A 16972-nucleotide genomic window follows, 5' to 3' on the forward strand; every position below is an offset into this window, starting at 1 on the left:
CTGCATCCCTCTTGGCTCAGCTATTAGAATTACAGGACTTTTAGTGTGGCTAGCAATTGGATAAAGGCCAGGCACAGTGGCTCATACCTGTAATCCTAGCACTTTGGGAGGCTGAGGCAGGAGAATTACTTAAGCTCAGGAGCTTGAGACCAGCCTGAGCAACGTGGCAAGACCCTGTTTCTACAAAGTTAAAAAGTTAGTTGGGCATAGGGGGCATGCCTGTGGTCACAGCTACTCAGGAGGTTGAGGCGGGAGGATCACTTGAACCTAGGCGATCAAAGCTACAGCTAGTCTTGTTTATGCCACTGCACTCTAGCCTGGGCAACAGAACAAGACCCTGTCTCAAAAAGAAGAAAAATAAATTGGATAGATAGGACGGTGGAAGCCCTCACTTCAAGGTCGTATCCCTGGAATGACCAAACAGTCTTCATTTGCCTCTGAAGGGTTCCCCACTATAAACAGACCTTCTCTCTTTAAGTAAGGTATTATCTTCACTTTACAAAAGGAGAGGCCAAAGAAAGACCTCAAAGAAAGAGAAAAGGAACCTGTGTTTCAGAGCCCAGCCTAGAATGCCAGGTTCTGACTCTCCCAGGAAGTTCTGGGCTGCTTTAATTCGACTGAAGAATACCCCCCAATCCTCAATTTGGATTAGCCCTGTGAGATAACTCAGGGTGTGGTTGACGAAGGGCCCTTATCCTTCTCTAGTCTCTCTTGACACCATCCCCAGAGAATCAGACTAGCTGTTGCCAGCTGCGTGATGGATAGGGTATGGGAGTGTTTATCTGAAGAGGCAAGGCGGGTGGGTTCCTGAAAATGGCAGAGAAGACTCCCTGATAATTGAGGTTTGAAATTAGAAGCAGATCCAGGGACTTGTGAGCCAGCCAAGGTGGGAGAACTCTCCCTTTGTAGCTGAATGACAGTAGCTGAATAAGCTGTGTGCTATGGTTTCCTTAAAGTACAAGCAGAAGGATGGGAAGGAAATTGCAGTGTCTGCTCCTTGCCCTAGCCAGCAATATTTCCCCCCAAACCTTTGTCTTTATCAGATCTTCTCTACCACCCAAGACCCATTTCTTAAAGGGAAAGGAATAGCCGTCCTCTCTCCACTCCTCACCGAGCCCTCCTGAGGTGGCTGCCTCACACTGTAGCATGTATTAGGAAGGGGGATTTCTGCACTCAGACTCACTGTGTGTGTCCTTGGCAGGCATGACCAACGGCTTTGGAAAACACACCGAAAGCGGGTCTGACTCGGAATGTAGTTTGGGTCTCAGTGGTGGACTGGCATTTGAAGCTTGCAGGTAAGAACACATTCCCCAAAGCTTTGTCAGCAGCTCTGCCACCTCTCCTTTTACTCTCCATTCAGCTATAGATTGAACCTCCTCCTGCTTACCTGTTTCTTTCTTCTCCCACTCCTGCTATTTCCCGAGGCCTCTGATCTGTAACTCTGGGAGTTCCTAGGAAACAGGGTAACCCTTGACTCTCATGTATGATCTAAGAGAGGAGGAGTAGTACTGATGCTTTACAGGGTTTGTGGGGCTGAATTTGGACTCTAGAGGATAGGGAAAGCTAAGTCTCTTATTGCTCAGTGAAAATAACATGTGAGCCAATGTCCCCTGCTGCCCCTGCAAACATACTCAGACAATCCAGCCTGTTACAGACTTGGTTTTTGCTCTTTGCCTTTTGGGGCATCATAGCTTCTTCATAGATATGTGGTATAGGTATATGAAATGAACAAGTAGGAAATTTAGAATTGCCTTTTTTTTTTTTTTTTGAGACGGAGTCTCGCTCTGCTGCCTAGGCTGGAGGGCAGTGGCACGATCTTGGCTCGCTGCAACCTCCGCCTCCTGGGTTCAAGTGATTCTTCTGCCTCAGCCTCCTGAGTAGCTGGGAGTACAGGCATGTGCCACCATGCGCGGCTAATTTTTGTATTTTTAGTGGAGATGAGGTTTCACCTGTTCAGCCTGTTGGCCAGGCTGGTCCTGAACTCCTGACTTCAAGTGATCTGCCTGCCTCGACCTCCCAAAGTGTTGGGATTATAGGCGTGAGCCACAGCACCTGGCCTGGAATTGCCTTTTATTCGGACAAAGGCCCCAGCTCTTCTTCCGTCCTCGAGCTGAAAAGGGATGGATTTCTTCCCATTCTTTTATCTGAAGGGAGGATTTCTCAGACAAGAACCTTAAAGTTTCTACCAGGCCCAAGAGTTTATGGAGCTCCTTCTCTGTGTTCTTCCGTGTTCTGCAACACACCAGAGGTGGGGAGGACTCTTGGAAATGAGAACCCTTAGTACCACAAAGGAAGAGTGGCTTGTCCTGAAGGCTGATGTCTTGACCCCCCCACATGACTGCTGAATGGATCCTAGGTTCAAAGTAGGAGAGGAAGGTCCCAGGGCAGCACCAGAAGACTATATATTTGTGTTTGAAGTGCTCCCAAGGCTGATTGGGCATGTGTTCTGTTAGGCATTCAGTTTACCTGGGCAGTAGGACTACTGGTAAGGCTGAGGGGGTACCCAGCTACTCCTTGGCCCTGCTTCGAACCATGGAGTGGTTCCCTGCTGTGGTTTCTTTGAGATCCCCCTACCCCCAGCCAATCCTCAGAGTTGACCTAGCTTCCTATTGCAGCCTCCAGAGATACAGGGGAAGTAGATGGGAAAAAAGTTATCAGGCACAGGAAAGGAAAAGAGATTTCAGAATCTTACAAGATGCTTCTAGCCTGGCCCTGGGTTGAAGTTCCTGACTCCTTTCAAAGATAAAGTGCCTGGAAGCCCAATTTATTGGGGTCAGGGCAGGATTGGACCCATCAAACAATCCTTTTCTAGCCCTTGACTAAAGGTGGAAGGTGTGTTGGCTCTTCTATGAAGGGCTTTCTTTTCAGCTGTGAGCCACAAGAGCAAGCCAGGCCGGGCTCTGGTTAGCCTGCTGATTCAGGTGGTGTGTTTGCATTTCTGTAGAACTCCAGTGCTGTGCCCTTGATTTATCTGGGGCCCCTTGGAGGAAGTGTGTATTAATATTTCAGGGTAAAATAGGAGATTCAAGGGTTTCAACTGTAAGGATTGTTTTCTTTTTCTTTTTCCCCCTATACTGTGGTATTAAGTACATAAGGGAAATCTTATTTATTAGACCAGAATTAGAAATAACCTTGAAACAACTGGTCACTTCACTAACCCTTCCCCCACCCCCTCTTTTTCACTTACCCCTTGATTTAACTTTTCCGATGATTTTTCTGAGCAGGTTTTATAGGTCACTCATTCAGCTATTGATAATTGAATACGTACTGTATGCCAGGTACTGTTCTAAGCAATAAGGTGTCTGTTCTCATGGACATTTTCTTCTCAGGTGTCTATTCTCATGGAGATGGATGTTAAACAGTAAATAAGATAATTATAGGTTGGGTTGTGTTTTTAGGCCTGGGTAACTTGAAAAGAGGGCTGAAATGCAGGCCATGGTTTAGTCAGTTAATGCGTTCTTCTGTAAATCAGAAACATACAGACCATTTTTGGTGTTGCATCCTGTTTTATTGGGCTCATCCTTCTCAGAGCTCATCATTCTATAGTACAATATTAGCAGTTTGTAAAACTTTAAGTAAGACATTAAAATTTACTATCCTTCATATGACAATAACTACAACTGCTATTTATTGACCTCATGGTATGTGCTGTTCTGAGGGCTTTATGTGTGTTCATTCATTAATCCTTATAGCAACACATGGGGAGTGCAAGTCTTGGAGAAGTTAAATAACTTGCTGAAGGTTACAGAACTGATGACAAGAGTTGGGTTTTGAACCCAGATAAGCTCCAGTTTCTTAACTACTTTGCTGTATTCTGTTCTGTTATATTTGAAGATGTCTCCCCAGTTTTTTAATGTGAACTGTGATTTTTTTTTTTTGTCTTGATGTGAACTTTGAGATACTTTTCTGATAAAATTAATAGCACTTTACATTTGTACAAGGCCTCAGAGTCGAATATGTTGGCGGATTTTTGTAGGGTGAATGGGAACTGAATCCTAAATGTAAACTGGATATTTTTTGTTTTTTCCAAAATGGTTCCTATTTTGACTAGCAATAAAAAACTACCAACCTAACTACTGGTTACTGAAAAATTATGATTCATTGGGTTTTGGTTAAGCAAAGTTTTCTTAGCATAAGGTCCTCATAAAGTCAGTTCTGATTCAGTAAAACGAGTACCCTATTCTCCATCAAGTTCCTACTCCTGGCTCTTTCTTATACCACCAAGGGTTTCTTTAAGCATTTCTGCTTTTCTGCAGATTGAGAACCTATTCTTTTTTTTTTTTTTTTTAAGACAAAGTCTTGCTCTGTCTCCTATGCTGGAGTGCAGTGGCATGATCTCAGCTAATTGCAACATCTGCCTCCTGGGTTAAAGCGATTCTCCTGCCTCAGCCTCCCAAGTAGCTAGGATTACAGGCATGCACCTCCATGCCCAGCTAATTTTTTTTGTTTTTTTAGTAGAAACGGGGTTTCACCATGTTGGCCAGGCTGGTTTCAAACTCCTGATCTCAGGTGATCTGGCTGCCTTGGCCACCCAAAGTGCTGGGATTACAGGCCTGAGCCACCACACCTGGCCAACTGCCTATTCTTTAAGCATTTTTTAGTAGAAAAAACTAAAATTATATAGGAGTAATATATTTTGAAGTTTGGATGGAAAAAAGCCCTAGCCACATAATTTTTGCCCAGAAACTGTGGTTGTACATTAGAATTGCACAGGGAACAATTTGAAAATACTGATGTGCAGTTGGGCTTCAGTTGTAACATTGCTTTACTATTACTATTCTCATTTTTGCTTATCACTTTTTAATCTTCATTTAATATATATTTTGCCTCTTTGCAGTAGCCATGAAAAAAAATTGGTCCACTTTTTTTTTTTTTTTTTTGAGATGGAGTCTTGTGCTGTGGCCAGGCTGGAGTGCAGTGGCACGATTTCAGCTTACTGCAACCTGTGACTCCCTGGTTCAAGGGATTCTCCTGCCTCAGCCTCCTGAGTAGCTGGGATTACAGTCACGCGCCACCACACCCAGCTAGGTTTTGTATTTGTAATAGAGACAGGGTTTCACCATGTTGGCCAGGCTGGTCTCGAACTCCTGACTTTGTGATCTGCCCGCCTTGGCCTCCCAAAGTGTTGGGATTACAGGCGTGAGCCACCATGCCCGGCCCACTTTTTAGTTTAAAAAATCCACTTCTCTCTATCCAAGGAAAACTTCACATATAAACCATTTGGAAGTGAGAAGTGATGTTTTTCTCCAATTTAAAAATGTCTTTTCTAATTAAGGAAGTATGATATGTCCACTTTAGAAATTTGGCAAAGAGGCAAATTTTCGAATCTCAAAAATAAATTGGTTTCTAAAGAAGAAGCATTGTGAACCAGAGCAAAGAATTCTGGGCAGATGTAAGATCGCCCCTTCTCATGGCAAGGCTGCTGAGACTCTGGAAGGATTGACAGATGACTGGGGTGACCTTTCCTTTGGATGAAGTCCAGGGTTTCTGAGCAGGGAAGCAAGCAACTCCCTCCAGGTTCAGTACTTCCATGTAGATGAAATAGTTCCTCAAAACCTCATGGGAACTTTTCAGTGAAAAACATGGGTTAGTGTGCGTTTTTAGGGGAAGATGGAAACTATCCTTCCTGAAGAGTTTTTGCAGCTCCACTCCTGTCGGAGATGGGAGAAGGGAGAAGGGGAGTGGGCATTTTAGTCATTGAAATTGCTCATTTCACCCCTCTCCCTGCTCTGTGTGCAGTGGTCTGACGCCCCCCAAACGCAGCCGTGGAAAGCCAGCCCTGTCTCGAGTGCCCTTCCTGGAAGGTGTGAATGGAGACTCTGACTACAGTGGCTCAGGTGAGGAGCAGTGTTCAGGCAGAGCTCAAGGGGCCAGGCCTTCTGAGGAGCCAGCTATTTAGGCAGCTGCACTGCTGGGCTCCCCAAAACTCTTGGGCCCGTGGGCAGGGAGATGGCCTACTCCCAGGCCAATCATATTCTTTTTTTTTAAATTGCATCTTAAATTTGAATAGGTTATACATGCCTGTATTAATAAAAATCAAAAAGCTACAAAAGGGTATATAATGAAAGCTACCATCCCCTTTCTGGAACAACAATTGTTAGCATTTTCTTTTATATCTTTCCAGAGGTAATCCATATGTATACAAGCTAAAACTTGCATAAATAATTAAGAGAGTGAATGGAGAAGCCTAATATGCACATGTTCCTCTAAACCATTTCTCTTTTCCAGTTAATAATATATCATGGAGATCCTTCTGTGCTTTTTATTGGCTTCCTAATGTTCCATTTTATAGGAATGCCATCATTTGCTTAGCCAGTCCTCTAAAGACAGACATTTAGATTGTTTTTACTTATTATCCTAACCAGTGTTACAGTGAGCAATCTTTTGCACCATTTTATATCCATAGGGAGTATATCTATAGAAGTGGAATTGCTGAATTGAAGGAAGTGTGTGTTTGTAATTTTTATGGATACTGGCTGTCAGCATTCACTAATGTACTGATAGCCTGTATCACTGAATCTCGCACATACATAACCCTGTAGTTTTATGGGCCTTGTCTACTTGGACAAAAGGAATAAAGGGCAGGGCAGGACCAAGGGGAGAGGTCTGGGGTGGTGCTCAGATAGGGCAGGTGCAGAGCAGGCTGTTCTCTGAGCTCACTTCTGTCCAGCCCTACTGTACAAGGGTGTGCACTCCCTGGATACCCTGTCTTTGAAGTTTCCATCTAACACACAGGCTGCAGGGCTTCTCTTCCTTCTTTCCTTTACCCAACTGCTTTATTTTCCCATAGCATTAGTTTCGTATGTGTGTTGATGAATGCATGCCTGTGTGTTTCATTGCTTTCTGTAACTGTCAGTGCCCAAAAGGCAGGGCTCGTGTCTAGATGAATTTATATAGCATCTCGCACAAAACCAGGAGTGGATTGGCACACTTTGTGCTTCTGGTGGTGACAACTTATTCTTTACTTTTAAAGCCACATGCTCATTAAAATGACGCCAAAGGATATTGACCTCCCATAGTTCCATCACTGTAACATGATTGTCTTCATTTCTCTGTGTTGCCTTCTGTTTATTTTAGGCACATTTTTAACAAAATGCTAATCCAAACACACGCACTTTTGTATTCTACTTTTTTCAATGTTATTTTGTACTTACTTCATGTTGACACATAATCTTTATATATCTCATTATTGGAACAGTGATCTAACAATGCATTATAATTTACTTAACCATTCTATTGTTAGGCATTTGGGTTGTTTCCAGCTTTTAACATCATATGTAATGTAGTGAACCCATATTTTTGTTTAAAATTCTTTTATTCATCTTTAAAGTTATTTTTCTTAGAATAAATTTCCAGGGAAGGAATTTACTGGAACAGGTGGTTCATACATTTTTTAAATGGCTCTTCAGACATACTGCCAAATTACATTCCATAAGGAGGGGTTTGGTCTGCAGTTGCATCAGTAGTATGTGATTGTACCAGTTTCCACTCAGTCTACCTCTTTTGTATTGGATTTTATCTTTTTATTGTTACTGCTATTGACTCAATAGGTACAAAACAGTATCTTATTATAATTTTTGAACATTTTTTAAAATTACAAGTAGAATTAAGCACAGTGGCTCATGCCTATAGTCCCAGCACTTGGAGAAGCCAAGGCAGGAGGGTTGCTTGAAGCCAGAAGTTTGAGACCAGCCTGCGCAACATAGTGAGATCTTATCTCTACAAAAAAATAAAATAAATAAATAATTTTTTAAAAAAGTGAGGTAGTAATATTTCCTTAGAAATAATTTCCACTCTGTTAGATTTGGACTTTTTTCCTTGGTTGAGTGTGGTCAACTGTGCATTCCAGTGTATAGATGTGGGGAGGGAAAGAGAGGTTCTTTTGTGTGTCCAGAAACATCTGTGAAGCACTCATTCACATGTGCTAGTGCACTGAGTGCAGAGCAAAGTAAGATGAAAAGATGCAGTGCCCACCCCAGGGATACCCAGTCTAAGGTTCTGACAAAAGAAAACCTGTGAAGGACTTGCAGACTGCTTGGCTCTACTGAGTATTGTGCATCCAGGTGACCTAGATGGTCAGGTATGACTCATTTAGCAAGTAATTTTGCTAAGATGTCCTCCCTGGGATCTTTGTCCATGAAGCCTCCATCATGAGGACTCCCCACTCAGGGAGGCCCAGAGAGCAGTATATAGCATTGCCCAAGCTGGATTATGGCTCTCCTTCCCTAAGGCCCTGAGGATGAAGCAGTTACATTTTTCCAGGGAAAGACATCTTAGGGTTCTAGTTCAGAGGTCGGTGAACTATGACCTGCTGCCTATATTGGTATGGTCCATGGGCTAAGAATGATTTTTACATTTTTAAATGATTGCAAAGAAAAATCAAAAGAATGATATTTCATAACATATGAAATTCAAATTTCAGTGTCCAAAAAATAAAATTTTATTGGGACATAGATATTTATTCATTTATAGATTGTGTGTGTGGCTGCTTTCATGCTGTACCAGCAATGTTGAGTAATTGCAACAGAGCCCATGTTGCCCACAGAAGCTAAAATACTTACTATATGACCCTTTACAGAACTAGTTTGCCGACCCCTGATCCAGTCTAACTTCTAAGGAAAGGAGAGGGAAAAGGAAGGGTGGAGGGGATGTTGTGACTCATTCCTGGGTTGCCCCAGTCAAATGGAGGCCATAGGCAGGTCTTTTGGGCACCATTCCAAGTCCCCTTTGGGTGCTGTCTCCTCCCCTCCCCACCACCAGGCAGAAGCCTCCTGCTGCCCTTTGAAGACCGCGGAGACCTGGAGCCCTTGGAGCTGGTGTGGGCCAAGTGCCGAGGCTACCCCTCCTACCCTGCCTTGGTGAGTCTGCCCCAGACACCACCCTCCTACCTCCCCTGGGCGGTTCTAGCCCCCTGCCTTGCCTTGGGGGCTTATCTGATTGGATTAAGCCAGCAGAGTGTGGTGGGAGTCAGGGTGCCTTTAGCTGTAGAAGGGAGGGGGTTTTGCCCCAGCCTGAGTGGGTCAAACTAGCAAGGCTCCCAGTTTGGGGCACTAAAAATAGACTAAAAGTATGCAGATCAAGGCTAGGGTTCTTAGCGTTTTAATAGCATTTATTTATTTGTTTATGCATAAAAGTAACAGGGCCCATTGTAGAGAATCTTTAAAGCTACTGATAATGCTTAGATATTTTATTAAACATTTGTCATGCTAAGTCCTTGAAATACTGAGGAAAGTATGATTATTCCATTTTGTAGAGAAGAAAACTGACAATTTGTGGTCATCCAGCTAATAAATGACAGGGTTGGAATTTGAGCCCAGGGCTTAAAATATGTGATGTCAAAGTCTGTGTTCTGAGCCACTGAGTTCAAAAGCATCCACAGTCCTGTCTATTCAGGGATAACTTTGGGTGTATAGCCACTTACCCTTTAATAAAAATTTTATAAGTATATATATACATGAGACCATACTGCTTTTAACTTCCTTTTCACTTAACGGCATATCATGAACATGCACATCATGAACATGCACATCTTATGCCATTAAACATTCTTTGTCAACATCACTTTTAATGATTGCATCATCTTCAGTTGTATGCATGTACCGTATTTTAACCATTCTCTAGTTGGTCACTTAGATTGTTTTAAATTTTTCACTATGATAAACAGTTGGCAATAAACATCATTGTAGCTTTACCCTTGTGCACATCCATGATTATTTCCTTACAGTGAATTCTTAGGAGTGTCTTCTTGGGGCAAAGTCTATGCAGAAATCTGATACAAGTTACCAAGTTGCGGGAAGTTCATTTTGGTTTATACTCGCACCAGCAGTAACTAAGCTTTTCATTTCTTTCATAGTAGCAGCAGCAAAAACTTCAGTTCTTACCACCTTGATTATTATTTCTGAACTCTTTCTCAGTTGGGGAGGTAGTGTCCACCTGGCTCTGAAAGATACCACTGATACTAAACCTTTGGGACATGTGAGAATAATCTGGGGGAATTTTTAAAACAATACCCATATCAAGTCAGCTCCACCCCAGCACTATCAAATTAGACTCTGAGGTCAGACTGAGGCATGAATATTTTTTAGTAAACATCCCAGATGATATATAGCCAGGGTTGGGAACCACCCCACCAGCCTCTTAATATATACAGGACTCTGGGTTTCTCCAGCCCCTTCATATCTGTGACTTAACAGCAGCCTTTTAAGATAAGAAGAGGAGGAATTCTGATCCTGTTTGGTCAGATAAGGAAACTATGGCCCAAAGAGGTTATATTAATACAATTTGTCGGAACCATATTGGAAACCATGTTGCCTACTCTAGTCCCTCCTTAGCAGTAGCAGGTGGGGAAAATCCTTGCTGTACTCCAGCAGCTGAAGAGTTAGGGCCTTGGGCTGCCTGCCCTTCACAGGGCTTTCTGCCCTGCCAGTGGTGAAACCACAGGACTCCCACCTCAGTCGTTAAAGAAGTGATTAAGCTGTGCAGGTTTGGATTTAAAAAACAAACAAAATACCTCACAATGCAAAAACACTCATCTAAAACTCGTCTTCTTTTTTTTTAAATTACCTTCTTACTTATATATTTTCTCTCATGATTAAAGAAATTCAGCCACCACCTGAACACAACCTGTGTTTTTATTTTGGTTTATGCTCTCCTAGTCTTTTTCCTATGCATTCTTCAGTGTGTATTGGCATCCATAGATAGTGGGTATGCAGTTTTTAATTTGTTCTGGCTCTTGTCTTTAAAACATTTTTTCTTTTCTTTTTAAGAGTAATATACCGCATTATAGAAGTTTGGAAAAATAGAGGGGAAAAAAAATAACACAAATCCCACTATTCTAATGTTGACTCCAAGCATTTTGTATGTTCTTTCTTAGTGTTCACATATTCATATTATAGTTGTAATAATAATGTATGTACTCATGTTAAGCTTTGTTACCATGTTGTTTTACATTTGCATAGTATTCTTGTTGTTATACATTTGTATAGTATTCACTGAATGAATGGACCATTTATTATTTTGGGACACAAAAGCTCTCCTCAGATGGCAGACTTATCCACCTTCCTTTTGCCCCCAGGGGAAATTTTTCACAATCTGCCCTCTGCAAGAATGCTGGGTTCCAAGGCAGGAACCAGCATGCCTTAGTCAAGAGGAAATATTGTCAGAGTAGTCTCTTTGTCTTGTTTGGTAATCAAGGAAGCTTACAGGGGCTTGTATGGTGGTTCTCGTTAGAACCATTTACTTCAATCCCTGGGAGATTGACAGACAAGGTGGGAGAGAGAGTTTTATCATATTACACACCTGGTAGGTGGGTAAGGTGATGTAAGATGGTAAGTTTACTTCCTTAGAGTAAACTTCTAACCAGAACAGCTGCTGTCAGCTGCTTATCTTGAGAGGGATGTAGTGAAGTTGGCAGACATGCAAAGGTAAATAATGAGAGCAGTTTATGAGAAGGGGCCCACTGGGAGAGCGTATAGGAAGTAAGATTACTCTATCTCTGGAGAAGTCTGCTTCCTCAGTAAGTTCCCAGTCTTTGCTCCCAAAGTGATTAGCTGTCTGCTCTGGAAGCAAGGGCTGTGTGGAGGCAGTGGGCTGCGGATGCCCAAGCCTTATCTGGTTTTAGTCAGTGTGGTTTTAGCCCCAGTGTGGTTTTAGCCAGCTACATCCTGCTTCTGTGCTTGGTGTTTTCCTCTGTCAGCTAACACCTGTCAGCAGACTTCTCAGCATCAGCAAGAGATTGAAATGAGATGCTATGTGAATAATTAGCTTTGGAAACTTTGAAAGTGCTCCCTAGTCCTGGATTTTGATTGTTGTGTTGATGCTGCTAGCCTTTTGCTGAGCACCTACCTTCTCTGTGCTAGGCAAGGTGGGGCTGGATGCCAGAAGCAGACCTGGAGAAGAGGGGCCCAGCTGCTGCCCTTGTGGAGCTTGTTGCCTCAAGGATTAATGCCTCCAGTGGCCCTTGTTTCCACCCACATCATACCCTCGCTTTTCATCAACCTCTAAGCTCATTCTCTAGCTATACCCTAAGATCTCTGATCTTACCATGGAGGTGTCACAAATGTATGTGGTCCATATATCAGGAAGGATTGTAGTCAGACAGAAAGGTAGTGGTTAACCAGAGACCTTCTTAGACAGAACCAACTGGACGGCCTTCCCAGTGCAGAGCCTTCTTCATAGCCATGAAGAAGCCTGTGTACCTAGGGAAGGTACCTAGGGAAGGCCCCCGAATATTTGAGGTGAATTGCAAAGGTACTAAAGGGAAATTGACAGGAAAAAAGTGACCTCTACTCTTCTCTCCTAAGGGATATTGGAGGAAGGAGTTTGCCTGTCTGGTCTAGACATCAAAGATATCCCACTCAGGCCTGATACTCCCCTGGTGTGGATGCTTCAGCAGTTGGTCCTGCAGCAGGGGCGCTGCTCTCCCTGGCCTCCCTCACTGAGTGCCCATCTTCTATTCTGCCTCCAGATCATCGATCCCAAGATGCCCCGGGAGGGCCTCCTGCACAATGGCGTTCCCATTCCTGTCCCCCCGCTGGACGTGCTGAAGCTGGGAGAGCAGAAACAGGCAGAGGCTGGAGAGAAGCTCTTCCTTGTCCTCTTCTTTGACAACAAGCGCACCTGGTTAGTGGGTGCTGCTGTGAGGGGGCTGAGGGACACACCAGGAGTCTGTGCCAGTACTGCTGTGCTAGTGAGATACACAGGGCCCATGGATGCAATTACCCTTGTCTCCACTCAGGTGAAGGGGATGGCGTTACTTGCCAGCAACTGGCCTGCACTTGCCACATTAGTGGTAACTGAGGGGTGTTGTAGATCAGATTCTCTAGGAAACACTCTGAGGTCAAGACTTGCATCAGGAGGCTTTTTGAGGAGAGCTGTAGGGTGGGAGCGATGCAGCACTGGGCAGAAGTTGAACTACAGCCCACTTGCTGCCTCTGCTCATCCACTGGGCACATCTGGAGCTGGGTGGCTCAACAAGATAGAGACATCAGGAATTGAGGCTGTGCCTTTTTACCCTGTGCCAACTAGTTATTGAATGCCACTGCCCTGAGATGGGTGTGGCCTTGGGCCAAAGGCTTCTTTGGTGGAGGGTGTTTGCTAGAAAGGGACTCAGATAAGAGCCTGTCGGCTTCCAACACTTCCTGTAGCTTCTGGGAAGCATGTTTCCATCCTGGAGGGTTCTGGCCAGTGCAGTGTCCACTACAGGGGACTTGCTGATTCATGGTTTATACACTTAAAGTTTCTCTTAGCACCAGCAAGAGAGTCCTTTCACCTTAGCTTCTATAGAGTGAGGAGGTAGGACTAGCTAATAAAAATAGTGATGATAGTAGCTGCCATTGAGTGTTTACTCCATGTACTTACACAGATTGTTTTGTATATCTGATCACTTTTAATCCTCATTTCAATCTTCATTAATCCCCCTCATAATCCATTTTGCAGATGAGGAAGTTGAGCCTCAGAAAGTCTAGATCCTGTAGTCAGAACTGGGATACAAAACAAGATCTTGCTACATTGTTAGCTACATGTTATATTCACCTGGGGAGCTTTAAAAACACACATACACAGGGTACAGGTCCCACCACAGATCAGTTTATCAGTTTCTGGCATCAGCTCTACTTCCTAGCCATATCTCTGTAATTCTCTAAAGCAAGGCGAGACTCAGAACCCTCCAGGGTGGCTCATCTGGCCCCAGAGGGCAGCAGGTGGGCCTCTCTTAGCCTATGGACCCTGACAACTCTCCAAACAGAGTGAGGCCCCAGAGGAGGAGCTAGCTGCAAAATGGATTCCATGCCATTCCCCCACTCCACTCCTGCATATCCTGCTTGCTGCCCTAAACTGCTGGGTTCTTGGTGGCCTCCTACATGGAGTCTCCCAATTTGCGTCCTTCTGCCCTGTACCCTCACCCTGGCTTTGCTAGTCCTGGCCAAGTGGGGCCACAGGAGACCCACTACTGCCCAGCGTCTTACTGTGCTTGCATTTCAGGCAGTGGCTTCCAAGGGACAAAGTCCTGCCCTTGGGTGTGGAAGACACCGTGGACAAGCTCAAGATGCTGGAAGGCCGCAAGACCAGCATCCGCAAGTCAGTGCAGGTGGCCTATGACCGCGCGATGATCCACCTGAGCAGAGTCCGGGGGCCCCACTCCTTCGTCACCTCCAGCTACCTGTAAGGGCGGGGCTAGGCCTGCATCTGCTTGCCCTGCCTCCGTCCCACGGGGCACAGAGAAGCTTCTTCTCCCCTGCCAGATGTATGGCTGGCAGCTTCCCTCTCTCGTGGCAGGCCAGGGACCGGGCTTTCGCCCCACCATGGGCAAGGCCCCAGTTTTGACCAATTGCATGGTTCCCCTGGCAGGCCTGCTGTGTGCCAAAAACTCCCACCCAAGGTCCCTCAGGGGATATTTCACTAAAGAACCAGTTAGAAGTAGAAACAGCTGTGGGGCTTAGGCCTAGCTTAGGAAATGGACCCGGCCCAGATGGCAAGAGGTCCTGGGCTCCTTGAGGGGCTGCCTGGCCCCCTCCATCCCACTCCCACTAACTACACCTCAGGGCGGGTGAGGTTCTGACACTGATCCCAGAGATGCTGTGGATACGCCAGGGTCCCGAGGGGAATCTCCCCAAGCTCATTCTCTTTCTCCCTTGTCACCCATTCTCACACTTCTTCCCTGTTTCATCTTCTGCACCCATTGCCCAGTCTTGCTTTCTCTTTCCCATATTCCTTTTCTTTTTCTCTTGTGCCAAACTGACAGAAACCGTCACCACACTGGTCTTTTTCTTTAATGTCTCATTCCCCTTGAGGCCAGCTGCTATGCCAGGTCGGTGTCTCTGCCAAGTTCCTCAGGGCCCAGAGAGAGGCCAGCCCACAACCTGGTGACCCCCTCCCCCAGGACACCACCTCTCACCCACAGACCTTCCTTTTTGCTGATGACACAACTTCCTGGCTCTGTGAGTATGTCCCCTGAATTGAGGCGGGTCCTCTCTTGTTTTTTCCTTTGCTGCCACAAGGTGGGCCAAGCCTCCCAGTTGGACCTCTGTCACACTGGGTGTGCGTGTGTCCACCTGTCCACGTAGATGTTGAAGATAGTTGGGGTGGAGCTGTGCTTGTTAGCTGAGTCTGCCCTCTTCCCCCTTTTCTCCTCATGGACTTTTTCTGTAATTGTAGTCTTAAATTTCCCTCTCCACCACCTGGATGGCATGGCGCCTGCCACCAAACATCTTCCTGGCCTGTGCTCTGCTGTGCCCTGCTTAGCCTCTGCTACTCCCACTTCCCAACTCCAGGGAATGCATTACTTTTATTTCAAACCCTCTGCCTCCTTCCTTCTTTCTCTTCAACCTCCTCCCCACCTTCACCTTCTCAAAAATGGAAGGGGAAAAAAAAAAAAACTGTGAATGGGGAATGCTGACTGACCAACACAACTTTCAGAGGCTTCAGTGTCTATTCTCTGGACATTTCTTTTCACCTTCTGAGCACCAAAGTCGCAGGGCCAGTTGCAGGCTGCTGATTGCCATGTTGATTTTTAACCTGATGTTCTTTTTAATTGTTTTAAATTTTTCATAGGGGAGTTTTGGACAAAACAAAGTCACTGGGGAGATCACTGCCATTTTTACACACTTGACTTTTTAAAAATACAACCAACCAACCACCACAACTTCTTATACATTTGGGACATGAGCCAGAGTTTAAAAGAGAACCAACAAAACTCTATAACTCAAAGGATGGGGTTTTGAATTTTATACAATAATAAAAACATAATACAGCATATGGCTAGGGAAGGACATGGTGTATATAATTGTAAAATACTGTTCTAAATTATTCAGGCCTATAGTTTCCATTATTGGAGTCCTCCATTGTGTGGCCACACAGTGTCGTTGATTTAAAGGAGCCAGTGCTTCCCCTCTCCCCAGGTAGTTGGTCAGCTGTGGACTCTGTAACCTTTGTCTAAACCTGTGTTGTAACATCTTGGGGCTTTCTCCCTCTTTCTGTGTATATCTTTCTCTTTCCCCCACAACATTTACTCTTCTAAGTCTCTCTTTATTTTTCAATCTCTGAATCTTTCGGTCTCTCTCTCTCTGAGTCTCATTTTTTAAAATGCTCTTTTAGAACGGGAAACGGCTCAGATCCTGCTGTGGCATGGGGCCTATGTGTCTCTGTCGCGTCTGCTGTGAAGCACATGATGCTCTATTTATTGTAGAAAGTGACTTTATTTGCTTTCTAGAATTGTTTATAACAGATGGTATAAGAGAGGTAATAAACAGAAAAATCTATGCTTGTAAAGAATACAAAAGTTAATTTTACCTACTATAATATGACTGTCTGAAACTTATTTTCTCTCTGAGAAATAAATGTTCTAATGGGCAGTAGTTGCTGTGCTTTGTTTAATGTGATCGGTAGGGGCCTACCCCTGTCTTAATCTCTACAGCCACCTCCTCAACAGACCAGGACCATTAAGAATGGAGTTGTCTAGCTAGCTATTGCAGTTTCCTAGCTAGCGAGCGTTTGTCTTTTTTTTTTTTTTTTAAACAGGATCTCACCCTGTTGCCCAGGCTGGAGTATAATAGTGTGATCATAGGTTACTGCAGCCTCAATTTCTTGGGCTCAAGAGATCCTCCTGCCTCAGCCTCTCCAGTAGCTGGGACTACAGGCATGTGCCATCATGCCCACCTATTTTTTTTTTTTTATTTTTAGCAAAGATGAGGTCTCACTATGTTGCCCAGGCTGGTCTTAAACTCCTGGGCTCAAGCAGTCCTCCCACCTTGGCCTCTCAAAGTGCTAGGATTACAGGTGGGAGCCACCATGCCCAGCCTCTGTCTGTCTCTTGGACCCCTGGGAGGAGGGTGAAGATGGTCTCTGACTTTACTTCTCTCCCAGACAGCACTGCCACCTTCAGAGAGCTGTGGAAGGTCCATCCTACCTTCCCATGCCTCACCTCCCTGTGGTCATGTCCCTTTAGGAGCCTCTGCTCATTCAGAAGGAGAGTAAC

At 44.6% G+C, this 16972-nt stretch overlaps 1 protein-coding gene across 6 annotated transcripts in view; it reads left to right on the plus strand.

Moving 5' to 3' along the window:
- The window catches only part of BRPF3 (bromodomain and PHD finger containing 3), a 35783-nt gene extending 19434 nt beyond the window's left edge, over nt 1–16349 (plus strand). For 4 of the 6 annotated variants that reach the window (XM_078369060.1, XM_035295474.3, XM_078369061.1 and 1 more), the window contains exons 9-13: nt 1202–1295; nt 5740–5837; nt 8761–8858; nt 12467–12621; nt 13981–16349. In XM_078369060.1, coding sequence (XP_078225186.1) covers nt 1202–1295; nt 5740–5837; nt 8761–8858; nt 12467–12621; nt 13981–14164 — 629 coding nt within the window. In that variant the 3' untranslated portion in view covers nt 14165–16349. The remainder of the gene's footprint in view (nt 1–1201; nt 1296–5739; nt 5838–8760; nt 8859–12466; nt 12622–13980) is intronic. The other 2 variants (XM_078369059.1, XM_078369062.1) reach the window with 1 other exon arrangement.
- The last annotated feature ends 623 nt before the right edge of the window (nt 16350–16972 follow it).

The sequence above is a fragment of the Callithrix jacchus genome, chromosome 4 (assembly GCF_049354715.1).
Source record: "Callithrix jacchus isolate 240 chromosome 4, calJac240_pri, whole genome shotgun sequence".
In the NCBI taxonomy this organism is placed as follows: domain Eukaryota; kingdom Metazoa; phylum Chordata; class Mammalia; order Primates; family Cebidae; genus Callithrix; species Callithrix jacchus.